The sequence below is a fragment of the Dryobates pubescens genome, chromosome Z (genome assembly GCF_014839835.1).
Source record: "Dryobates pubescens isolate bDryPub1 chromosome Z, bDryPub1.pri, whole genome shotgun sequence".
NCBI classification, from domain to species: domain Eukaryota; kingdom Metazoa; phylum Chordata; class Aves; order Piciformes; family Picidae; genus Dryobates; species Dryobates pubescens.
The window spans coordinates 43,807,090-43,834,299 of NC_071657.1; the positions used below are offsets into that span (position 1 = coordinate 43,807,090).

General features: G+C 43.4%; 1 protein-coding gene across 1 annotated transcript in view; it reads left to right on the forward strand.

The window, feature by feature from the left end:
* The window catches only part of TMC1 (transmembrane channel like 1), a 98,376-nt gene that overhangs the window by 13,172 nt on the left and 57,994 nt on the right, over window positions 1-27,210 (forward strand). The window contains exon 4 of the mRNA XM_054178409.1: window positions 2,453-2,593. Coding sequence (XP_054034384.1) covers window positions 2,453-2,593 — 141 coding nt within the window. The remainder of the gene's footprint in view (window positions 1-2,452; window positions 2,594-27,210) is intronic.

The window sequence follows — 27,210 nt, forward strand, 5'->3', positions numbered from 1 at the left end:
TTTTAGTTCGGTTTGAATCTCAGTCTGTCTGTCTTTTTCAGCCTGTTTCAGTCTTTCTCTGAACAACAACTGTGCAGGATGGAGTTAACCTAGAACTAACAGATAAGAAACTAATTCTTGCATACGCGTTGAGCTAACAGAATTTCCTCCTTAATAATTACCTTTTTTTCTCTCTCTAACCCTTTTTGGGAAAAAAGAGAGGTAGGGGGAGAGAGGGGGTAGAGGAGGGGGACCCTCCTGGCTGGAGGAGGGAAAGCTTTGTTCTGTATTACGTTCTTTGCTGTATATTTCTGCACGTATTGTAAATACTGTATATTGTGTATATATTCACTGCATCTCATCCTGCTTGTAAATATAGCTTTAATTAATTTCTGCTTCTCCGACTGAGTTATCTGTGGTTTCTTTGTGTGTGTGGGAGAACTGAATTTTCTCTCACCACCACACAAAGTAAAGTGAAAAGGTGAGACATGCTTGCAAAGAGGAGTAAAGCAGTAGTGGGCAGTACCCAGACAATATTATCCCTACTTGTGTGCTCTGTTCTGCTCACCTTCCTTTCCTCAGTAAGATCTCTGTTTTAACACCGAACAATCATATTTCCCACCACTCTCATGGCAATATTGTAAAACTGAATACCCAGTTCTGCAATCTTGTGTTAATGGAAATCCTCAATATTGGGCACCTGGCTGGCTGCTTTGTAAAATCCAAAGCAGCTGCTTATAACAACTATGGGTTTAAAGCTCCCTCAAAACCAGACTCCCTTAATCCTTCTTTTCTTCTTAAAGACATGACTTTTGCTTTACAATGCTCCAAATTTGTATGCAGAAATCTTTTTATTGACCTTCGTCTATTTGACTTAAGTTCTTCACTTGCTTGTCACAATACTAGAATAACAATAAGCATGTCTGGTGTTGAGTAGAAGTCTTTCTTTCTGCAATTTCACATTTTCTATGGCACTAGTTTTTACCACAGTGAGTTTTATGGCTGAGGGGTTAAGTTTTCTTATAATCTTCGCAATAAACAGCATTTGACTACTTAATAGCAGGGAATCTGATAACTGTGAGAGTCTCTTTCCTTCCTTTGCTAATTTACTCCTGTATGTTTGAAATTGCTAAACCGACCTTCTTTATCTTTTGCTATAAGGATGCATGTTTAACGATAAAACAATTATATGCCCAATGAGAAATTAGTGTTTTGCTGTGTTGCAAAAAGAATTTTGCTTTTATTGTGCTCATTTGTTTTGAAACTTTTCATAAATATTCTTGTTGATAAACTTTTATGTTACGTAAGGAAACCCTTTGACTTTTATGTCACACAAATCTTCAGCTAGCTTTGTTATCTGTTTTGGTAGAAAAAGAAGTTTAGAATGCTTTAGCTACAATTAGGTGACTTAGGTAATAAATCATTCAGTTCTGACATCAGATTTTGAACACTGAACTCTCAGTACAGTGGATTATAAGCAAAACAGCCTGAAAACAACTTGTTTCCAAAACAAACTAGAAAACTATTTAAAAAGTATTCTGCAACACATTTTTAAACATTCAAAACAATTAAAAAAAGGCAAAAGAAAACAACACAAGGAACAAATACGGATCAAACTGATTTCACTAAGAACTTGCTTGCGGTAGTTGTCACTGTCAGCTTCTAGGGTAGGAAGTCAGTGTCTGATTATTAAATTTTTATAATTTTCCTGTTTGCTGGCATGAGAAGATGAATTACCTGTTGATAATGATTTACTATATGCCATTAGATAAGATATAATATTGGTCACAGAAAAGGATATCTATGCAGATTACAGGAAAATAGACATTGCTTTAACCAACCATGCTTTCCAAAGATACTGGAAGTTGCTGCATGGACAAGAAGTTCAGATTACAAGCACAACACACCTGGAGATGATGTTACTGTTGCATGTGCTTACTTTGAGTGCTAGGACACATCACAGCCTTACTTCAATGTGGATTTGAGTTGTTCCCATCTGAAATGTTACTGCCTTGATCAGTGAAGAGGCTGTCTTTTGGTGTTTAAAACTATCTTTGCTGCAGCTGTGGTGCCTCTTCTCTTTTCTATGCAAGACTGAAGTGTGGTGAACAAATTTGTTTTTATGTCTGCGATTATAGTGCCCTCACTTGCCTATTTGGAGCTTACGCTGGTCTCTTAGGAGGATGGCTACTCCTGCAGAAACAGTCTGTCAGATAATTCTCCAAGAGCACTGCCTACTCCCCATGGAATGCTCTGTGGACAGTGCTGGTTTAGCTGTGGCTTTGTATGCAGGCTTTGCCTTTCATACTAAAGTCAGTCACAAGTCTAACTGCATCTTCCCTTACATGTAATAGTGAAGGCATTTACCTAGGTCACAATACTAAAAAGAATTAACACTAAATATAGGGTTCCGTGAAAATTTTTGTTCCTTACAAGTTTTGGTGATGGGTCTTGTTTCTGCTTTTGTTTGAAGCTCTGATTCTGACTCTGAGGAGGAGCCGATTACAGAGGAGGAATTGGCCAAGCTGAAGGAAGAGGTAGAAGAAAAAAAGAAACTAATCGCCACCCTGCGAAACAAGCCATGGAAGATGAAAAAGAAGTTGTCTGTCCTGAAGTATGGTTTGATTTCCATAATCCATATCTATTATCTTGTTTTGCACTATTTTTTCCTAAATGTTTTCTTTGTTTCTACACCTGCAGATGATTAACTTCAAACCATCCCTAATCTCTCTTTTCCCAAATGCACTTTCACATAAAGTGGTGGTAAATAGCACTGCAGATCAGCATTTTCTGCACAGAATCTTGGAATTGTAGAATGGTTTGGTGGTGGGGGGAAGACCTTAAAGATCATCTAGTTCCAGCCCCCTGGCATGGGCAGCAACAGCTTCCAATAGACCAGGCTGCTCAAGATCCCATTGAACCTGGCTTTGAACACTTCTGTGGTTGGAGCCTGCACAACCTGGGGAGCAACCTGTTTCAGTGGCTTATCACTCTCACAGTGAAGATTTGATACACCTGAAATCAGATATGAAAAACTCCATTTTCCCTCCTGCCCCCCTTTTTTATGTTTCTATTACAACTACCTGCAAAATCTATAACTTTCTTCATTTGGGTTAGCATTGGTGAATTCTTCCATTTGGTAAGTTCAACACCTGCATCAAGGAACATGATGCAGTTTCTGAAATACATGAAGATTACTAGGGTGGGAAGAGGGGATTTATATTTCTATGCTAACTTTATCAAAATAAACCCAAGGTTTTTTAAGTTATGAAAAAGCCAACTGATTTGAAACTGAGCTTGCATTTTCATGCATATTTAGGTAGGCCACATAAAAAAAATATATTTTGCCCTAGTAAAACTATCAGAATACAGAGTAAAGAACACAGAATTAATCAGGTTGGAAAAGACCATTGAGATCATCGAGTCCAACTACCACCCAACACCATCTAATCAACTAAACTATGGCACCAAGTGCCTCATCCAGTCTCTTCTTAAACACTTCCAGTGATGGTGACTACACCACCTCCCTGGGCAGCACATTCCAATGGCCAAACACTCTTTCTATGAAGAACTTCTTCCTAACATCCAGCCTAAACCTCCCCTGGCACAGCTTGAGACTATGTCATCTTGTTCTGGTGCTGGTTGCCTGGGAGAAGAGACCAAACCCCCCCCCTCCATGGCTACAACCAACCTTCAGGTAGTTGTAGACATCAATAAGGTCTCCTCTGCAGTCTAAGAAACCCCAGCTCTCTCAGCCTCTCCTCACAGGGCTCCAGACCCTATTGTTGCCCTTCTCTGGACACCTTCCAGCAAGTCAACATCTTTCCTAAACTGAGGGGCCCTGAGCCGGACACAGGACTCAAGGTCTGGCCTAACCAGTGCCAAGTACAAGGGCACAATGACTTCCCTGCTCCTGATGGCCACACTATTCCTGATACAGGCCAGGATGCCACTGGCCTTCTTGGCTGCCTGGGCACAATGCAGGATCATGTTCTGCCTACTATCAACCAGTACCCCAGGTCCCTCTCTGCCTGGCTGCTTTCCAGCCGCTCTTACCCCAGCCTGTAGCACTGCATGGGATTGTTGTGGCCAATGTGTAGAACCTGGCACTTTGATGTGTTACATCTCATGCCATTGGACTCTGCCCTCCTGTCCAGCCTGTCAAGGTACTTCTGCAGAGATCTCCTACCATCTGACAAATCAACACCTGCCCCCAACTTGGTGTCATCTTCAAATTTACTCATGATGGACTCAATCCCCTCATCCAGATCATCAGTGAAGATATTGAACAGGATGGGGCCCAGCACTGATCCCTGGGGGACACCACTAGTGACTGGCTGCCAGCTGGATGTGGCACCATTCACCACCACTCTCTGGGCTCAGCCCTCCATCCACAGAGTGCTGCTGCCCAAGCCATGAGCTGACAGCTTGGCCAGCAGCTTGTTGTGGGGGACGGTGCTGAAGTCCAGGTAGACTACATCCACAGCCTTCCCCACATCCACCAGGTGGGTCACCTGATCATAGAAGGAGATCAGGTTGGTCAGGCAGGACCTGCCCTTCCTAAATCCATGCTGGCTGGGCCTGATCAACTGGCACTGAGGTCAGGCTGACAGACCTCGAATTTCCTGGTTCCTCCTTCCAGCCCTTCTTGTGGATGGGCATCATGTTGTCCAGCTTCCAGTCTTCTGTGAGCCAGGACTGTTGAAAAATGATGGAGAGCAGCTTGGCCAGCTCATCTGCCAGCTCTCTCAGCACCCTAGGATTGATCCCATTGCATGGACTTGTGGGGATCCAAGTAGCTGAGCAAGTCTCTGCTTCCTCCTGGATCACAGGGGAACTATACTGCTCCCTGACTCCATCTGCCAGCTCTGGAGCCCAGTTGTCCAGAAGACAACGTATCCTGCTATTAAAAATTGAGGCAAAGAAGGTGTTAAGTACCTCAGCCTTTTCCTCATCTTTTGTTACAATATTCTCCTCAATGTCCACTAAGTAGTGGAGGTTGTCCTTGCCCCTCCTCTTGCCATTAATATATATATAAAAGGATTTTTTTTTTGTCCTTTACAACAGTGGCCAGTCTAAGCTCTAAATGGGCTTTTGCCTCTCTAACTTTTTTACATGACCTAACAACATCCTTAAACATTTCACTACATTTAATCAAGGCTAAAACATAAGTTTGAATTTACAGTTAAATTTCTACAAAACAGAAAAATAAGTAAATTTGGGGAACTTTATCCTTTTGTCAAAATGGCTATACTCAGCTAAGAGGCAGCTAAGAGGGCCAATGGCATCCTGGCCTGCATCAGGAACAGTGTGGCCAGCAGGAGCAGGGAGGTCATTCTGCCCCTGTACACTGCACTGGTTAGGCCGCACCTCGAGTACTGTGTCCATTTCTGGGCCCCTCAGTTTAGGAAGGATGTTGAGTTGCTGGAGCGAGTCCAGAGAAGAGCAACAAAGTTAGTGAGGGGTTTGGAACATAAGCCCTACGAGGAGAGGCTGAGGGAGTTTGGGTTGCTTGGCCTGGAGAAGGAGACTGAGGGGTGACCTTCTTGCTCTCTACAACTACCTGAAGGGAGGTTGTAGACAGATGGATGTTGGTCTCTTCTCCCAGGCCGCCAGTACCAGAACAAGAGGACACAGTCTCAGGCTGTGCCAGGGGAGGTTCAGGCTAGATGTTAGGAAAAAGTTCTATACAGAAGGAGTGATTGCACATTGGAATGGGCTGCCTGGGGAGGTGGTGGAGTCGCCATCACTGGAGGTTTTCAGGAGAAGACTTGATGGGGTGCTTGGTGCCGTAGGTTAGTTGTTTGGGTGGTGTTGGATTGGTTGATGGGTTGGACGCGATGATCTTGAAGGTCTCTTCCAGCCTGGTTTATTCTATGTATTCTATGTATGATAGGTTGGACTCGATGATCTCAAAGGTCTTTTCCAACCTGGTTAATTCTAATTCTAATTCTAATCCCATGCTGCTCAATCTATTTTGAATAACTCATTCAATGCAGGACTACCCAAATACTAACAAAACATATGGTCATGCTTCATTGTCTTGCTTGCAGACAGGTTTTTGTATGGATAAAACCAACAGATATAATTCTAAGCTGTAGACAATCTAGGAGACTCTTGGAGTGTATTGAGGATAACTTCTTAGGCCAGGGAATGGCCAGCCTTACCAAAAGTGATGTCAGTACTGAACATATCACTAATGCAAGTGAGCTAATCAGAGATGTCAAGATTGAAGGCAGCCTGGGCTGCAGTACTCATGAAGTTTGCAGTCTTGAGGTATGTGGGTCAGGAGAAGAATAAAGTTAGGACTCTGAATTTTAGGGCATTAGTCACTGGAAGCCTCAGGGAAACTACCTGCAGGGACAAGGGACTGGAACAGAGCTGGCAGATTTACAAGAAGGGCTAGAAGAAGGATTCAGGGAACTAGAGATCTGACAGTCTGACCTTGGTGCCAGGGAAGGTCATGGAGCAGATCATCTTGAGTCCCATTACGCAGCATGTGTAGGGTAAGCAGGTGATCAGGCCTAGTCATCATGGATTAATGAAGGGCAGGTCCTGCTTGACAAACACAATCTCCTTCTATGACAAGGTGACCCACTTAGTGGATGAGGGAAAGGTTGTGGGTGTTGTTTACCTGGACTTTAGTACATCATTTAACACTGTCTCCCACAGCATTCTCTTGAAGAAACTGTCTCCTCATGGCTTATTTGGATGGGTGGATGCTTCATCTGGCTGGATGGCTAGGCCCAAAGATTTGTTATGAAAGGAGTTAAAGTCAGTTAAACAAAAGCAGCATTCTCCAGGGCTCAGTACTGTGGCCAGTTCTCTTTAATGTCTTTATCAATGATCTCTGGGAGGTGGGACATCACTACAAGAAGAACAAAGTTGGTGGAGGGTTATTGGACAATAGAACAGGTTCTACAGGGATGTGGTTGAATCACAATTTTTGCAGGTATTGAAAAGATCCACAGACATGGTTTTAGGGTGGTATGTGTCACGTCAGGGGAATGGCTTAGAGCTGTTCTGTTACTGTGCTGGTTATTGGTGGGCCAGGTTTTGTCTAGAGCAATACAGGTCTTTCCCAGGAATACTGCCTGGAGATCTGCCCCAAGGTTGGACAATTCTGAGAAGCAAGGTGCCTGAGGGAGTATGGACAAGTGCCTAACAACGTGGTCACTACTGTCGTTTTGGAATTTCACCCCTGAACAAGTGAAAAATCCTGACAAGCTGATGAAATTCTATTCTATTCTATTCTATTCTATTCTATTCTATTCTATTCTATTCTATTCTATTCTATTCTATTCTATTCTATTCTATTCTATTCTATTCTATTCTAAATATTTTGAAAAACTATGTTGTCAGCCTGGAAGTTCCCAAAAGACAGAAGTCACTGTGATGTGTTGGGGCCTGGCCCATGCCTATTGAATGCTTCCCATCACTGTTCAGAGTGCTCAAGAATGTCTCTGGGCCTACAAACAGACTAGCAGACATGGCAGCTTCACAAGAGAACCAGGCTGTACCATTATCTGCTGCCTCCGTACAGAAAAAGAAACATACAAGGAACTTATCCTATAAAAGATAAGGATGAACCAGGGCCATCATGGGAACAGCAGAAAGAGCCAGGGGTGGTCCCTTGGTCTTTATCTCTGGCTTTTGATGATGACCAAGGACATACAGTGGAGAAAATTACTAGCTGGCCCTGGCAATGCAAGTGAATTCTCTCTTCCTCTGTACAGGCCTATGTTCCAGCTCTAGAGGAACTGTCCTAATGTGACAGTTTAGGCTGTGCCTTTAACCTAGGAGCTACAGTTGGTGTAAAAAGGAAAACAAGCGAGAGATAATTCTAAATGAATTTCAATGGTAGATGAGTGGGATGTAGCTTTACGATTGTACATTCTGCTCTCTGTCTCTTTCTTGTGGCATGTCTGCTTCACAAGGGAGTTATCTACAACCTTGAGATAAGCAATACTAACTTCTTTACAATGCTTTGAGCTAACTGAAATTCCCCTAACATTTTTTTCCTTTTCTCTTTTCTTCTAATTAACAGAGGAAAAAGGGACAGGAAAGAGGTTGGGGGGAGAGGTGAGTGGGAATCCTCCTGCCCAAGGAGGGTTTCTGTGTTGTTTCCTTTTTGTAAATACTTGTGTAATATTGTAAATACTGTATATTTTGTATATATTAATTGCATTCCATTATTGCTTGTAAAATACAGCTCCATTCGCTTCCCTGACTGGGCTCAGCTGAGTTTTTGTTGATGTTGGTGGGTTAAACCCTCACATTACACAAAGCACTTTGGAGGTCCATCAACTCAAAAAGAACATGGTCTGCTCTCCACCTATATGGTCCCATGTGGCAACCATGAAGATCAGGCACTTCCCCATCCAAGGGAGAGAATCTGGGAGGTGCAAACCATGCTGTACCCTTTGATTTTACTTACATGGCCATGGGCAGGATATGAGGAAGTGGAACACAGAAAACTGTGTTTATTTGATTGTATGGATCTGATGGTTTGGCAAGTTGAATCCACAAGAATGTAAAGCATAAGTAGATGCAGACACAGAGTGTATTCTGATGTCTTCAAACTACAAGGGGTTGGAACCCATCTGTATTTCTGGTGTGGCAGGGGGATCCCAGCAGTTGGATGTGTTGGAAGCAAAGCACTGGAATGCAAGCCACAGTTTGCTTTCACTTGAAGGGGTGGAAGGAGTCACTGAAGTTGACTCTCTCATGGGTGCAGACACTGCTCCACGATTTGAACTGGCCTTGAACTGATCCAGACTGTACTGGAACAGGGTAGAACTCCAGAGCATCTGCAGTGAGAAGTCTTCTGTGCACTACAAAGTGATCTCTTTTTGAGTGAGATTGGACAGTGACTGATGTATGACGCATGCTGTTTGATGTTAATTACTGCTGGGTGTGATTCAGGTGCTGTAGAATAAGATGTAGAGATTGTCATGGGTTGAGCTGAATCTGCTGCTTATATTTAATAGCATGATGCCATCATTCCAGCTTTAAAATGAAAGTGCTGGCTGGAGCAAAGCATCATGGGGCATGAAGTTTAGACAAGAGTCTTTCTGCTCCAATTTATGATTCTGGTTTCACTGTTTGTGGTGTTGGTCTTTTCCACTGGGTGGGTCATGGGTTAGAAGGGTAGTGGAGGTTGCTGGCTTCTACTGCTGCTTCTACTTTTCGCTCTGCTTTTCTGTAAACAGACTGAGGTAATTGTGCATCTTGTCATCTCTTTGAACTCTCTTTATCTCAGCCCAGGGTTTTATTATGTTATTTTCCCTCGTGTGTGTGTGTAGGCTTGTGAGAGTGGGTTGTGTTAATCCAGGACACTGGATCAGGCTACCCAGGTATGTGGGTTGAGGACTTGTCCCTGGAGATGTTCAAGATCAGACTTGTGTTCCTGGGCAGTCTGATCTAGTTGGATGTGTTGCTGCTCACTGCAGAGGCGGTTGAACAAGATGACCTTTAAGGATCCCTTCCAAACCAATGCAATCTGTGAGTCTGTGAACAATGAGAAGTGCTTCTACAGGTGTGTCAACCAGAAAAGGAAGGTTAAATAAAGCATGCCCTGCATGATAAGCAAGAATGACAAGCTAGTAAAAACAGACAAGTAGAAGAGATGTACTGAACAAAACTTTTCCCTCAGTCTTCACTGGCCATCTCTCTTTTCATACTTCTCCAGTAGATGGAGGACAAGAGGGCAATCAGGAGGGCAAAGTCCCTCCCACTATAAGAGTAAATTAGTTTTCTGACCACCTGAGAAGCCTGAATGTGCAAAAGTCTATAAGACTTCATGAGATACATCCCAGAGTCCTGAAGGAATTGTGTGAGATAGTTGCCAAGCCACTCTCCATGATGTTTTAATAGTCGTAACACTCACATAAGTCCCTGGTGACTGGAAAAAAGGGAAACATTGCAACCATTTTTAAAAAGTGTAGAAAGGAGGACCCTGGGTACTATCAACCTGTCAATCTCATCTCTGTGCTTGTGAAGACCATGGAACAGATCCTCCTAGAAGCTATGCTGCAGTACAAGGAAGTGATTTGAGACAGACAGCATGACTTTGCCAACTGGTTTCCTGACCAACCTGGAGGCCTTCTACTACAGCAATGGATATGGCAAGAGCTATGGAAGTCATCTATTTGGACTTTTGCAAGGCCCTTGAGATGATACTCCCCAAGTCATCCTTCTCTCTTAAGTTGGAGAGATATGGAATTTGACGGATGGATGTGAATAAGGAATTTCTGGGATATCTAGGCAGTTAGTGGTCAATGGATTGATATCCATATGGAGATCAGTGATGAATAGTGTCTTTCATGCATCTATGCTGCGACCAATATTGTTTAATATCTTCATCAACCATGTAGACAGTGGGATCATTTATAGATGGCATCAAGCTGAGTGATGGAGTTGACACACCAGAGGGACAGGATGCCATCTGGAGGACTTGGACAAGCCTGGGAAATGGGCCCACGTGAACCACATGAGATTAAATGATGCTAAGTGCACCTGGATCAGGGTAATTCTTGGTGTTAGTACAGATTGGAGGATGAACAGACTGAGAATAGCCCTGCTGAGAGACACTTGCAGGTACTGGTGAATGAGCCAAAAAGCTGTGCTCACAGCCCAGAAAGCCAATGGTTTCCTAGGCTCTATGAAAAGAAGAATAGCCAGCAAGTAGAGAGAGAGTTCTGTCCCTCTACTCTGCTCTGGCGAAATCCCACCTGGAGTACTGTATCCAGCTCTGGAGTCCTGTGAGCACAAGAAATGCATGGGACTGTTGGAATCAGTCCTGAGGAGGCCCACAAATATGATCAGAAGGCTGGAACACCTCTCCTATGAAGAAATGCTGTGAGAGTTTGGTTTGTTTGGCTTGGAGAAGAGAAAGCTCTGGGAAAGAGAATACTCTGGGGAGACATTACTGCAGCCTTTGAATACTTGGGAGTGCTCAGTACAGCCTATTGTGATAGGACAAGGAGTAATTTCGATTAGATATAAGGAAGAACTTCCTCATTCAGAGCATGGTGAGGCACTGGAACCCTTTGCTTGGAGAGACTTGTAGATGCCCCATCCCTGGAAACACTCAAGATCAGGTTGGATAGATATCTGAGCAACCTCATCAAGTTGAAGATGTGCCTGCTCATTGCACAGGGGTTGGACTAGATAACCTTTGAAGTTTCTTTCAAATCCAAATCATTCTATGATTACCATTTACTTGCTTTTTGTTTGCTTATAAAAATTGGCAAATATATTTGTAATGGGGGTAAACTATGATCAACTATATATAGAAACCTTTAAATCAAATATTTTTTTTCTTTTTTCCTTTTTACTGCACTTTTAAAATTCTGAGGTGGACTTCATCAATTAAGCCTTTTTATCTTAACGATTTCTTTATTCATGGTGAAGCACGGGCAGCAAATCAACCTAAAAGTCTATTAGCTTATCAACTTTCAATATTACCTTACCAACAGTCTGGACTGGGAGACTAGACACACGTTCAGTTTTATTTACCAGGATCAGAAGTTTTATTTTATTAAAGATGTGATCCATGCTTTGCCACAGACCTCTCTGAGGTAGACTTGGATGCTTATTATCATCCTATGTGTATTCAAAAAGCAAATGACAGTTCTTCAGATTAATTTATTTGTTTTGAAGCTGCTTTTATTAGCTGAAAAAAATATATTTATTACTATATTTCTGTGTGAAGTAAGATTTAAAAAAAGGCCACCTTTTATTCCAGACAATTCCATTAGACTGTCAGTTCTGTGTGGTCATGAATATAACAGCAGAAAAAACCCCACCATAAATCCAGCAAATAGCTAGGAAGAAAAACTAAAGTTAAAACTAGTATTTTGTCACATTTAAAACTGTTTGTGCTGAGCATTAGACAATTAAATCTCTGCTTAGCATCTTAGAAAATAATGGAATTTGGAAGCACTCAATACCTTTGAGAAAATAAAACAGATCATTTGTATACTAAAATACAGTCATAGTTAAATTTTCAGGAGTCCTATTTCTGTAGTTGATTCTTTGGAAACTAAGTTCAGCTGAGTTGCAGTGAAAAACCTGACATTATTACACCATTTAAAATAAGTAATACTTCATCAACGGGCTCTTCATTACTGTTGTAGTTACCACAACAACAGAAGTGCCTATATCAGCACATTTCAGGGCATCTTTTTTTTTTTTTTTTTTTTTTTATTTTAAGAAAGTTATTTAAGTTTTAAAGCAGAATCTTCACTGTGAGAGATTAACATCTTGTACATGTGGAAAATAGACACACACTGGCTTTAAGTGCCTTAAACTTGTAAATCAATAACACAACTTTTCAATACTCTTATATTAACATCTCCTGCCTTTGAAATTTTTGGTCAGTAGTTATAATTACTGAATATTTCCTTATGTAATGTGTTTCTTTCCCTATGCATATTTTGGGATATTATGTTATGTGATGGGAAATAAAGAATCCTGTATTCTTGGACACAGAAGAAATTTCCCTATTCTTTCTCTAATGCAGAAATTCAGTTGTATTAGAGAGATAAATCATTGGTGATTTCTTCCCAGCATTATAAACAATGTGAGCCACACTGTGCTTCCATGTTTGCTCTGTATTACCTCTTGTATATTCCCAAAAATGTGGAAAAAAAATCATCTCCCCAGGAATGTGCAAGGAGTTATACATTTGTGAAAGTGGAAATTTGTCACAACAAACTACTTCTAGGAAAAGATTTATTTTCCAGTAAATTTTGTGTTTTAAAAAAGCTACAAGAAAATTGTTGAAATATTTTGTTTCACAATTTTCATTTTGATGATTCAAAACATTTTTCTCCTGTGGCAGTGCTTTTTCATAGCTTAAAATGTATAGCCTGGGAAAGATTATTTCTGCTTAGCCCTCGTGAGTTGTTTGTAAAGTAGATAATGTTTTCCTCCATACTTTTGTTCTGAAATTGCATGAATGGACAGTAACTTCAGAATACAGATACAGAGCTAATTGCTCTGTAGAAAATATTTCTTACAAAACCTGGCTCTCATACTTAGTGGTGAAATGGCATTCTCAATAGACCTGCACTGGTAAATTAGATCAGCTCTAATTTCTAATTTACATCCCTATATGTAGAAAGATGCATTTCAAACAACCCCTGATTATTATCTGAAGAACTGTGAGAGGATACTGCTCTGCTGCAGTGTGCCTCTGTAGTTTGAGGTTGAGCTGTACTGGCACTGTCAGGCTGTAGCCTCCTCTGGAGACATCACAGTCACATCTTTACACATCTAGAGATGTGAGAAAACTGTGGAAGAAGTCACAGAGATACACGAAAAGATGCTATAGCAGGAAACAGCATGACCACTCTTTCAAGCCCCCAGCCACAGGCATGTTAAGCTGAGGGCTGCAGACATAGTGGTCTATGTTGTTGGAGGCATGAGTGTGGCTGAAGTCCAGTCTTTTCCTCATTTTTGAGACAAATATTATCATTCAGAAGAGTTTTGTGTTCTTTTCATTTTTATTCTACTCATTTATGGAGGCTGTTGTGCCTTTTCTACAAGCTAGGATTTTTGCACATATCCTCCTGACACTGCCTACTCAGACCAGCACAGAATTACCTGAAAAGCCATTGGATGACAATGACCATCAACTGTTGCTAACAAGACTGAGATTTAGAGAGAGGGGGAAACTATTGAAAAGATTTTTTGATTAAAAGAAAAAGAAAAATAGAAACCCATGGAGAACAGCTTCTTCTGTTGCAAATTAGAAAACTTAGAGGGAAAGTTATCCCAATGTACCTGTGAATGTCTGATTCTGGGGACTGCACCACTGTCTGTGCCCTTTCCAGGTTGGGTTTTGTACAGATACGAAGGATAGGGGAAGTTTTGTAAGTGTTTTAAAAATGTTTTAGATATCCAAAGTTTTGTACTATAAAGTAGTGAAGATTTTTAACCACTCTGTATCCAACAGCAAAGCCTAATGGGGCACCTGTATTATCAGAGAATTGAGCATAAGAATCTAGATATGTGCCAACACAGATCTAATTTTAAAGCTGTAGCATTCACAAATCAGTTAGCAAACTATCAGAACAAGCAAAATTATAATATATATATAGTTTCCATATATCTATATCCCTATCTATCTATCTATCTATCTATCACCTATCTATCTATCTATCTATCTATCTATCTATCTATCTATCTATCTGTCTATCTGCAATTAAATGCCATACTTAGGCATTGGCTTTTTAAAGGACTTGCAATTACAGACCACAAAGAGAGACATGACAACCTTTGGGCTTTTTTAAAGAGGGCAGAGCAGATCGGTCTCCTCTTCATCTACCAGGGACAGAATATAATGTGGTGATTTTTTGGTATTTCTTAAGAATAATTTATTTGTTACAGGATTTGCATTATGCATGAAGACAGATGAATTTGACGCAGTATTTTATAAGTATTGCAAAGATATATAAAAAGCTTATGTGGGATGGCGGATGTTTCTTATTTTTGGGATGTACTCTTTGTAAGTCCAGTAAATTGGTACTTCAGCCCTCTTACTGTGGGCATACTGGCAGTCTTGGAGACCACCCTAGATGTCCTGGAGACCAGCTTGCTATTAAATAACACTATGATTTTTCCATTATTGCCACTGAATTGCTTTTCAAGTGAGCTGTGCTTGACAACTGTTGGTTTGCAGTCAGGCTTTAGCCATTTTTTTAAGACTTGGAGAACTCCTGGGTGAACAGCATTAATCCAACATTTCTTTTAATGAGTTTTTAGTTCCTGGAGATTGAAAGCTTTCTGAACTGTTACTGAAAATGTAAGCAATTCAGTTGAATCCTACTCATTTGCAGCAACCTCTTAGAGCTGTAATTCATCCTCTCTCAGCAACACTAAAGTACCTGAACTACCGTACACCTAGCACTTTGGAAGCTGTAACTGCACACCTAGTATTAATAATTAACTCAGTCTTCTCTGGGACAATAATGCCCAGCCCCATGAAACATTTATTAGTTTCTTGTGTCTGTAATTCAGTTAATAAGGTTTCTCTGAAGCTTCTTTAAATTCACAGTTAGCTAACGGGGCACACTTTGGCCTGTCCTGTGGTATAGATAATTTACCTATAACACATGATACCAGTGATTACAAAGCTCAGTTTTGTCGCTCTGCATTGTTTTTGACACGTCTTCATGTTAGTGAAGTTGTGTTACTTCCAAGTAGGTGTGCCTATCTACATATGTGGTTTTGGTTGTTGTGGTTGTTTCTAAACAGTTCTGTGGGTTTAGAAACACTTTTCATTGCTTCATCCTTCTTCCTATCCTCAAATTTTAGCAGGAAAGAAATGGGGGTAAGGACAGAGAGTGGTAAAAGTCTGCAGGGATGCTCAGATGGAGGTCTTTAAGTGAGGAGGTAGTTTAGAAATCAAGGTAGAAATCTGAATTGAATTAAATAGCATGTTGGATTACACTTAACGAAAACAAACAAACAAAACCAATTAAAACCAACCAACCAACATACAATGCCTGCTCCCCTCCCCCTCCACCCCGCGTGGTGGTTTGAAGTTTCCCATCACATTAACTTAGCATGACTAACTCAGTTGGAAGGAAATGAAAGCTGTATTTATAAGCAAAAACTACACTCTACAACGGAATGCAATGAATATGCACAAAATACAGAGTATTTACAATATTATACAGATATTTACAATTAGCAAATGACATGGAAACCCTCCTGGCACACCTCTGGTTTCCTCAGAGAGCAGGGAAGCTGCTCCACTGCGCCCCGCTGCCCAAAGCTCCTCCCTCCCCTGTACCAGAAGAAGAGAGGAATCGAGAGGAAGAAATGTTAGTTCTTATCTTCAAGGCCAGCCAGAAGCATTATTTATCTCCCCATCAAAAGCAGAACAGCCAAGAGTACATGAAAAAACAAAAGGAATGGGAATGGAAGTGAAATGTGACAGAATGTTATGGTACAGCTGCATCTGTACCATACAGACATTCTACCCAATGAATTTGTTTAGAATAATCTTTTGTTTTTCTTTTTACACCCAATAGTAATTTATTTACATTTTTCTACTTTTCTGCTCAAAATCTGAAGCTAAATTTTAAAGGCATAGCCTAAATCTGCCACAATCTACCCCTTCTAAACAATTTCATTTGCTGTTAATACTGTCCATCTAATCTAAAACAATATCTACAGTTCATAAATAAAGTTCACAGCCCATTCTAGCTGTCCTCAGATGTAGATGATTCAGAAGTCCAAAAAACCAGGAAACAAGTAAAACAGACAACAGTTTGTCTCTCTGCAGATGAGGAGAAGAAGAAGGAACAGGAACTCTCGGGTGACTCAGGGGTCTCAGGCTCCTTAGGGTTCATGCACCATATATTCCTCATGGATTCTTCCTTTGGGCGTGATATTGTATCTGTACAACACTCTGACTTTAAATTCTCTCAGCTAAAGTTAGATTTCTTTGTGAAATACACTGAATTTCACCATTCTCTTGCATTACTCAGTAAATGTGACCAGGACCTTCAGCAGAAACCACCTTTTGGACAGGTTTGGCCTCTGCTGAAGGAGAAAATACCCACACTGTTTTGCCTAACAGATTCTTTTCTCTGACAACAGGAACTCTATCACCTTCTACATTTCATAGCAAATCTGAGTGTGCAGGTCCAGCTCGATTCACCGAACCTCTACTATTTACCAGCCGGGTTGCTTGTGCTAGGTGTTTCTCACAGTTTTTCAAAGATCCATGCCCCATGACTTTGAGAGTGGTCTTCAGCAAACCATAGTAGTGTGCAATCTTCCCTGCAGCTGGTGCATAGTAGGGAATGTGGAATATCCACTTGATGCTGTGCTCTTTGGCCCAGTTTCTCACAAGATTGTTTTTGAAATTTGTTCTTTTGTCTGACACAATTCTCTTTGGAGCTCCATGTTTCCACAGGATTTGTCTCTCCATGCCAAGAATAGTGTTATGTGCAGTTGCTTGTGGAACTAGATGAGTTTCCAACCATCCAGTGTTTGCCTCTACCATAGTAAACACATATTGCTTACCAAATTGAGAATGAGATAGTGATGTAGTCCATCTCCAGGCTTCACCATACTTGTACTTGGAACATCAGTCACCATACCACAAAAGCTTAATTCTCTTTGCCTGCTTAGTAGCAGCATGAATGTCACAGTCATGGATGACTTCAGTGATAGTATCCATGGAAATATCATGGATCTGTAATGAGCCCATTGGTAGGTTGCATCTCTGCCTTGATGTCCTGATGAATCGTGAACCCACCAAGCTAAGAATATCTCACCTCAGTATTTCCAGTCAAGATCAGTATCAGAGTCCATGTCTACTTGAAAAACTCTTGCAGCTAGATATGTCTGATGGTTGTGTTGTTGGTCCTCAGTAGCTTTGCTCTTAGGAATGTGAGCATCAATGCATCTCACCTTCACTGGAATTCTCTTGACTTGAGCAGCAATGTCCTGCCACAGATCTGCTGCCCAAATAGGTTTTCCTTTCCTCCACCAAGCATTCTTTTTCCAGTCCTTTAGCCAGCCCACAGAACATTGGCTACCATCCGTGAGTTGGTATAGAGATAAAACTTCGGCCATCTCTCACATTCAGCTACATCAAGAGCTAGCTAGACAGCTTTTACCTCTGCAAATTGACTGGATTCTTCTTCTCCATCTTTTGCTTCTGCAACGGGGCATGTTGGACTCCACACTGCAGACTTCCACCTTCACTTATTTCCGACAAGACGACAGGAACCGTCTGTGAACAAAGCATATTTCTTTTCATCATCAGAAAGGTCATTGTAAGGAGGAGCCTCTTCAGCTTGTGTTACTCTCTCCTCTGGAGGTTTAGTACAGTCATTGCCTTCAGGCCAACTTGTGATCACCTCCACTGGACCAGGTCTTTCAAGATTTCCCATTTGAGCTCTCTGTGTTATCAGAGCCATCCACGTGGACCATGTGGTATCTGTGGCATGATGTGGTGTAGAAGCTATGCCTTTGAACTTCCAATGCAAAACTGGTAATCTAGGAGCTAGAAGAAGTTGTGATTCAATTCCATTTACTTCAGAAGCTGCTTTTACTCCTTCATAGGCAGCAAGAATCTCTTTCTCTGTTGGAGTATAATTTACCTCTGAACCTCTGTAGCCTAAACTTCAGAAACCAAGAGGACATTCATGTGTCTCATCTGGAGATTTTTGTCAAAAGCACCAGGTTGGACCATTGTCACTTGCACTCATGTACCGAATGTTCTTAATGTCTGGACCAGTTCGAACAGGTCCCAGATCCATTGCTTGGACCACTTCTTGCTTTACCTGGTCAAAGGCTACTTGTTGCTCAGGACCCCACTGGAAACTGTTTCTCTTTCACATCACATCATACAGAGATTTCACAGTCTGACTGTATCCAGGAATGTGCAGTCTCCAAAACCCCACTATCCCCAAGAAACGTAGTGTCTTTCTTCTTCATGGGATTTGCTATGGTAGAGTCTCTGTTTACCACATCCACTGGAATGTGTCAGCATCCATCCTGCCACCGCACTCGCAGAAACTGGATCTCTCTGGCAGGTCATTTTACCTTGTCTCACTTGATGGTGAAACCTGCTTTCCAGAGAATGTCAATGATTTTGTTACCTTTCTGGAGGACTTCTTCAGCGGTTTTACCCCAGACGATGATATCATTGACCAACTGAATGTGTTCTGGAGCACCACCTTTCTCCAAAGCATCATGGATCGCTGCATGACAGATGCTTGAACTGTGAACCCAGCCCACTGGCAATCTGTCAAAAGTGTACTGAACTTCTCTCCACGTGTATGAAAACTCAGGCCTACATTCCTCTGCTATGGGAAAAGCATATCAATATCTATGGTAGCCTACCATTTGGCCTCTTTGGATTCCAGCTCATACTGGAGCTGCACTCATTGGCAGAGTTACTTCATTCAGGACACGGAAGTCAACTGTCAGATGCCAGTCTCCATTCTGCTTTCACACAGGCCGCACTGGACTGTGAAAGGCGAATGAGTTTTGCTGATGACGTTCTGACTTTCCAGCTCATGAATCAGACTCTGAATGGGCAACAAAGAGTCACAGTTGATTCTGTATTGTCTGTGATGCACAGTCTGAGAAGCAACTGGCAACTTTATATCCTCTATCTCATGCTGTCCCACAACTGCAGATTTATCTGAAATCTCAGGTCTAGTAGACAGCTTCAATTTTCCTCCATCAATTTCTACAGATGCTTCTCCAAAAGCCCATTTGTAACCCTTAAGGTCTTTGAAACTCCCTTCTCTCAGAAAATCAATTCCCAAAATACAAGGTGCATCTGGTCCTTTCACAGCAGTATGCTTCTTCCACTGTTTACCAGTTAAGCTTATATCAAATTGAATCTTAGGTAACTCTTGAGATCCACCAATGGCTCCTAGAATTGTTATAGGCTCTGATCCCTGATAATTTGATGGTATTATGGTGCACTGAGCTCCTGTGTCAACCAAGGCCCTGTACTTCTGAAATTGTGAAGTGCCAGGCCACTGGATGTACACATCCCAATAGATTCTGTTATCTCCATTATCCCTCTCTTCCCCTTGGTGGGAGGCAGGGCACCCCTAATTATGGGGAATGCACCCACATGTGCAGTTAGCACAGCATCTGGCGTCAGAGTTGAAATCACTATTGGAGCTATTAGAGTTGTTCTGGGAAACTGAGGAAGTAACAGCTACCCTTCTGGTACTGCTACCTTGGGTTCTGCCACTCTGCAGATCCTTTAGTCTCCTGAAGAGATCAGAAGTTGGTTGACCATCCCATCTGTTCATGTTCTTAGCAAACTGATCATGCAGAGTTATCCAAATACTCCCACATAATTTCCTCTGTTGTCTGTTTTGGTTTGACCTGTTTTGGAATGGCCTCCTTGAGGATGTCTGCTTTGTGTCCATCTGGAAGAACAGGAATTATCTCCTTGTGCAAATTTGGATATGGACTTTTCAAATTCCTCCTTCAATTTCTTCATGCAATTCTCAATTTTTCCAGACAGAGTTTCAATGGCTGAGACCAAAGAAACATGTGTGAGACTGTCCTCCAGTTGTCTTATTTGGTCAATGAAATTGCCAACAGTAGGAGGCACTCCACCATAATTTCTTGCCACAATTCTGCTTGCCAGAATAGTAGCATAATTAGGAGGTGTCGGCGACGGAGAATGGAGTCAATACAGATGGCCAATATGATCTAGTATTGTTCTAGTATTGTTCATTTATTAAGGGAACTTCTACAGCTTATATAGACTCGGAGAGCATCACTGGCATAGCTTGATTGGTTCTCCATGAGTACCATTATAGATTATTGGTCAAACTACTAATAACACACAAGGTTGTTGATGCAGGTGTGCTTCCTATTATTCCCAGATAACTTTCTGTGTTTATAGCTACAAGTGCCTTGCTTTAGTTACATGCTGCAGGCACAGCACCGTTTTGCTAAACTGCTAGCTACTTCTGCACTTATGCTGAGCATGGCTTACCACCATGTCGGGCTCTAAGCTTATACAGCCAGGTTGCTCACACCACTTATTGCTACCATTGCCAGAAGGAGGAGCGAGTTTGATAAGCTTTTTGGCAAGACCTGTTCCCACAGGAATTTCATCAGGATTCAGAGTACCATGATCTCCATACATCACCTCTCTCACAGCAAACTCTCTCAGATGCTTAATTCCCTCATCCATATTGTTTCAAGGTTTAGGTTTCCATGGAAAGTCATCTCTGGAGGGTACCTCATAAAAGCTGCCAGTAAAAGATGTGTCCACAGAGAAACCTTACCAAGACACTTGCCTAGATGTTTATCTATTCTACTATCTTTTGAGAGGGTTTCAAGCTGAGATGCTGACTTGTCTCCCACTATCAAAGCTGGTGCACCCGTATTGAAACACCTTCCAAGCCAGGCTAGAATTGGCTCATTCTCTCCTCTAATGTAATTCTTTCTCACATGCCTAATCTCTTGCCTGGGTGCGTTTGCTGCCTGAATGACATCGTCTTCCTCATCTGTTCCCCCTTCTTGAGGCTGTCCCTATAATCCTGCTGCTACTCTCCATAGGACCTCTTTAAGTTCAGAAGCACCTTCATTAGCTTCTGACCTACCAGAATCTGTATCTTGTCCTGCATCTGCACTCTCCAGTGATGGTCTGAATTATTCAGCTATATCTTTAAGGCAAACTTTTTCCACAGGCGCCTCTGCCCTGTGCCTGGGCTGTGTTTGAATTTATAGCAGGCTTAGCAGAAGCAGTGGGAATTTGCAAGGAAGCAGCAATGGCAGGCAGGCTCTGAGATCCAGCAGCTGTTGCAGAGGTCACCTCCAGTCCTGCTGCTGTGGGAGGAAATCATTTTGCCTCTATAATGGCTGCCGGTGCTGTGGCTGCCATCTTAGGTGTTGCCATTGCAGGCTGTGTCTGCCCTCCTGCCGCTGGCTGAACACCAGAACTGCTGGTGCTCTCACTGAGAGATACTTTACCAATAACTCCTTTCTTCCTATTCCCAGCTGTTTGCCTTGTCTCTGTATCTCCTTCATCACTAGAAATCTTTGGGTTTGAATTAGAACTGGAAAAAGCTGAGGTCCTGAACACCTTCTTTGCCTCAATGTTTAACAGCAAGGCAGGAGTCCAGGATGAGTGGCCTCCTGAGCTGGGCAATAGGGTCGGGGAGCAGTGTGATGCCCTGGAAATCCATGAGGAATTAGTTCAGGACCTGCTGAGTCACTTGGACACTCACAAGTCCATGGGACCAGATGGGATCCATCCTAGGGTGCTGAGAGAGCTTGCAGATGAGCTGGCCAAGCCGCTCTCCATCATTTTCCTCCAGTCCTGGCTCACTGGAGAGGTCCCAGATGACTGGAAACTGGCCAATGTGGTCCCCATCCATAAGAAGGGTCAGGTGGAGGAACCTGGAAACTCCAGGCCAGTCAGCCTGACCTCAGTGCCAGGGAAAGTGATGGAGCAGATTATCCTGGCGGCAGTAACTGCACACCTGAAGGATGGACAAGGGCTCAGGTCCAGCCAACATGGATTTAGGAAGGGCAGGTCCTGCCTCTCCAACCTGATCTCCTTCTATGATCAGGTGACCCATCTGGTGGACGTGGGGAGGCCTGTGGATGTGGTCTACCTGGAATTCAGCAAGGCATTTGACACCATCCCCACAGTAAACTGCTGTCTAAGCTGTCAGCTCGTGGCTTGGACAGCAACACTCTGTGCTGGGTTAGGAACTGGCTGGAGGGCTGAGCCCAGAGAGTGGTGGTGAATGGTGCCACATCCAGCTGGTGGCCAGTCACCAGTGGCATCCCAGGGATCAGTGCTGGGCCCCATCCTCTTTAACATCTTCATTGATGATCTGGAGGAGGGGGTTGAGTCAGTCATCAGTGAGTTTGCAGATGGCAGCAAGTTAGGAGCAGATGTTGGTCAGTTAAAGGGTGGAAAGGCTCTGCAGAGGGACCTCGACCAACTGGACAGATGGGCAGAGTCCAATGGCATGGCATTTAACAAGTCCAAGTGCCAGGTGCTGCGCTTTGGCCACGGCAACCCCATGCAGAGCTACAGGCTGGGGTCAGAGTGGCTGGAGAGCTCCCAAACAGAGAGGAACCTGGGGGTACTGATTGACAGCCACCTAAACATGAGCCAGCAGTGTGCCCAGGTGGCCAAGAGGGCCAATGGCATCCTGAGCTGCACCAGGAACAGTGTGGCCAGCAGGAGCAGGGAAGTCATTGTGCCCCTGTACTCTGCATTGGTTAGGCCACACCTTGAGTCCTGTGTCCAGTTCTGGGCTCCTCAGTTTAAGAAGGACATCGAGACACTTGAACGTGTCCAGAGAAGGGCAACAAGGCTGTTGAGAGGCTTTGAGCACAAGCCCTATGAGGAGAGGCTGAGGGAGCTGGGATTGTTTAGCCTGGAGAAGAGAAGGCTCAGGGGTGACCTCATTGCCCTCTACAACTACCTGAAAGGTGGTTGTAGACAGGAAGGGGTTGGTCTCTTCTCCCAGGCAACCAGCAAGGGGACACAAGGGGACACAGTCTCAAGCTGCGCCAGGGGAGGTTTAGACTTGAAGTGAGGAGAAAGTTCTTCATTGAGCGAGTCGTTCGTCATTGGAATGGGCTGCCCAGGGAGGTGGTGGAGAATAGAATAGAATAGAATAGAATGGAATAGAATAGAATAGAATAGAATAGAATAAAACAGGTTGGAAGAGACCTTCGAGATCATCATGTCCAACCTATCATCCAACATAACCCAATCAACTAAACCATGCAACCAAGCATCCTGTCAAGCCTCGCGCTGAACACCCCCAGCGACAGCGACCCCACCACCTCCTCAGGCAGCCCATTCCAGTGGGCAATTCTCTCTCTCTGTGTAAAACTTCCTCCTAACTTCCAGCCTAAACCTCCCCTAACGCAGCCTGAGACTGTGTCCTCTTGTTCTGGTACTGGTTGCCTGGGAGAAGAGACCAACCTCCACCTCACTACAACCCCCCTTCAGGCAGTTGTAGAGAGCAATAAGGTCACCACTGAGTCTCCTCCTCTCCAGGCTAAGCAACCCCAGCTCCCTCAATCTCTCCTCAAAGGGCTTGTGCTCCAAGCCCCTCAGCAACCTTGTTGCCCTTTTCTGGACACGCTCCAGCAAGTCAACATCCTTCCTAAACTGAGGGGCCCAGAACTGGACACAGTACTCGAGGTGCGGCCTAACCAGTGCAGTGTACTGGGGCAGAATGACCTCCCTGCTCCTGCTGGCCACACTGTTCCTGATGCAGGCCAGGATGCCATTGGCCCTCCTGGCTGCCTGGGCACACTGCAGGCTCATGTTCAGCCTACCATCAACCAGCACCCCAGGTCCCTTTCCAGCCACTCTGACCCCAGCCTGTAGCACAGCATGGGGTTGTTGTGGCCAATGTGCAGAACCCGGCACTTGGATGTGTTACATCTCATGCCGTTGGACTCTGCCCATCTGTTCAGCCTGTCGAGGTCCCTCTGCAGAGCCTCTCTACTCACCAGCAGATCAACTCCTGCCCCCAGCTTGGTGTCATCAGCAAATTTACTGACGATGAACTCAATGCCCTCATCCAGATCATCAATAAAGATGTTAAAGAGCATGGGGCCCAGCACTGATCCTTGGGGCACACCACTAGTGACTGGCCGCCAGCTGGATGTGGCACCATTCACCACCACTCTCTGGGCTTGGCCCTCCAGCCACTTCCTAACCCAATGCAGTGTGCTCCCATCCAAGCCATAGGCTGACAGCTTGGCCAGGAGTAACCGTCCCTGGAGGTGTTCAAGAGGAGATTGGATGTGGCACTTGGTGCCATGGTCTAGTCATGTGGTCTGTGGAGACAGGTTGGACTCGATGATCCTTGGGGTCTCTTCCAACCTTAGTTATACTGTGATACTGTGATACTGTGGTTCTATGGCTATTCCTACTGCATCTAAAAATAGAACTCCGGTTTGCTGCTCATCTCTCCCATAGCAAAGCCATTAACAAGAACACATTAATTATTACCAACAACAGGATCACACATAGCAAAGGCATCACTTTGGAATCCCAGGTGCTACTGCTCATATAGCTTTCACTAACAGGAATGCTGAATTCATATATTTCTGCCATCAAGGTAGTAGTCACATTCCCAAATTTCTTAAGCTAAAAGAGCCCTAAGCAACAATTATACAATATTTGCAGCTTGTACTTAAACCAAAGGAACAATTTATATACCAGATATTTTCCCAGCTTATCAAACATCATACTAATACACCATTTGTAAAGGACCACTGTTAAAGCAGAATATATCAAATGCTACAGAATCCAAAACAGCTTCATTTTGCTCCCTTAATCTGAGCACAAATTAATCAAGCAAGAGCCCCATGTTGAACCGGCACTAATTATTTTGCATACTGCTGGCTCCTGTTCAGATGGCTTTCATTAAACATCCCCAGGTCTTTTTCTTTTTCTACTGTGCAACTTTCCAGATACTCAGCCTCAAGTGTTGCATGGAGTTAGTGTGGATCAGGTGCAGGACCCAGCACTTAGACTTCTTGAATTTCATACAATTGGACTTGGCCCATCAATCCAATCTCTCCAGGTCCCTTTGTAGATCTTTCCTACCCTCAAGCAGATAAACACACCTGTCTAGCTTGGTGTCATCTGCAAACTCACTGAGTGCACTCAATCCCCTCATCCAGATCATTATTAAATTGATATTAAAAAGAACTGTCCCCAGCACTGGGCCCTGTGGAACAGCACTTGTGACCAGCTGGCAGCTGCATTTGACTCCATTCACCACCACTCTTTGGGCACTGTTTTGATTTGGATTAATGAGGTGGGAATTATAAAAATATAGTTATCTTTATTTGCCTGAACACCCCGCCCCAAAATTATGTACAAATTAGTTAGATTTTATTTACAGGTTATATATGGCTGTGAATTCTGCAAGGATGCTTATGGGCAATTTTAGTACAATTTAGAGAATTCAGAAAATGGAAAAGGCTCGGCCACACAATAGCTTTACCCCACTTATAAAATCAGAGGCAAGCCAGGACCCTAGGGAAAGCTAAAGAGAATGCTGGTTGTACTCATGAGGATGGAGCAGGAATTTGGAAATAGTCCCTAGGTGTCTCTTTGATGGAAGGCTCCAGAACTGCAAGCTTATAATCCAATGTGTGGATAACACAGCACAAACCCAAAGGAAAAGGGACCCACCAAAATCAAAGTGTGCTGCCACAAGTCAATACTCATACAGCAGCGCTGTCTGAGCATCCTGGCCTGCATCAGGAACAGTGTGGCCAGCAGGAGCAGGGAGGTCATTCTGCCCCTGTACACTGCACTGGTTAGGCCACACCTTGAGTCCTGTGTCCAGTTTTGGGCCCCTCAGTTTAGGAAGGATGTTGACTTGCTGGAACATGTCCAGAGAAGGGCAACAAAGTTGGTGAGGGGTTTGGAGCACAAGCCCTATGAGGAGAGATTGAGGGAGCTGGGGTTGCTTAGCCTGGAAAGGAGGAGACTCAGGGGTGACCTTCTTGCTCTCTACAGCTACCTGAAGGGAGGCTGTAGACAGGTGGATGTTGGTCACTTTTCCCAGGCAGCCAGCACAAGAATAAGAGGACACAGTCTCAGGCTGCACCAGGGGAGGTTTAGGCTTGATGTTAGGAAGAAGTTCTATACAGAGAGAGTGATTGCCCATTGGAATGGGCTGCCCAGGGAGGTGGTAGAGTTACCATCATGGGAGGTGTTCAGAAGGAGACTTGATGGGGTATTTGGTGCCATGGTTTAGTTGTTTAGATGGGTTGGATTCGTTGATCGGTTGGACGTGATGATCTTAAAGGTGTCATCTAACCTGATCTATTCTATTCTATTCTATTCTATTCTATTCTATTCTATTCTATTCTATTCTATCTCTGCCTTTCAGCTCAGGAGGCTGGTCTTCCTACTAAAGACTGAGGCAAAGAATGTGTTGAGTACCTCAGTGTGGCAGTTTAGGATGGGTGCCTCCTGCTGCTGCCACACAAGATACACCTCTGGTGCCCTGAGTGTCCAGTCCAGTGGGTGGACACAGGAAATAGCATATTTCATACCCATAATGTCCTGCTCCCTATACATCTATCAGCAAGGTCTCACACTTCCTCTTTCTTCTCCTTGCTGCTCCCATGTGAGATGCTCCCTATCTGGTAATGGAAGGGGAGTTATCTCAAGGCCTCTTGGGCCTGGCTAGGCCTAATGCCAAGAGGAGAAGGGGGAAGTGCAATCTCAGATCTGGCCAGCTGAGATTAGCCTAACAGTGGAGGGAGGGAAGAAAAAGCCCTGGGGATTTTGGGTATACCCTCAAGTAGGGAGAAGGGGAGTGCTGGGAGGCTTCTGGGTATGCTGTGAGGGACTCTGTATGCTTTGTGATCCTATTTGTCATTGTGCTTGTAGTTCTCTGTAAAACATTCACTGCTTTTCCATTTAAACTTTCCATCTTCTGCAATCCATTTGTGTGAGTCTCAACTTTTTTACCCCAGTGGGAGAAAAGGGAGGATCTGCCTCAACCTGGGGCATTCTAAGTTCCCCCTTGCATCAAATTAAGTACAGAAAATTTCTTTAGTCTTTTTGTTGCTAATATATTTGTAGAATAATTTTTTCTTCTCTTTAATAGCTGAAGCTAGATTAATGTGTATATGGGTTCTGGCCCCTGTGACCGTTTGATGCTGTGCCTTTAAGAAAGGGGCACACTGGCTAAATGTTTATAA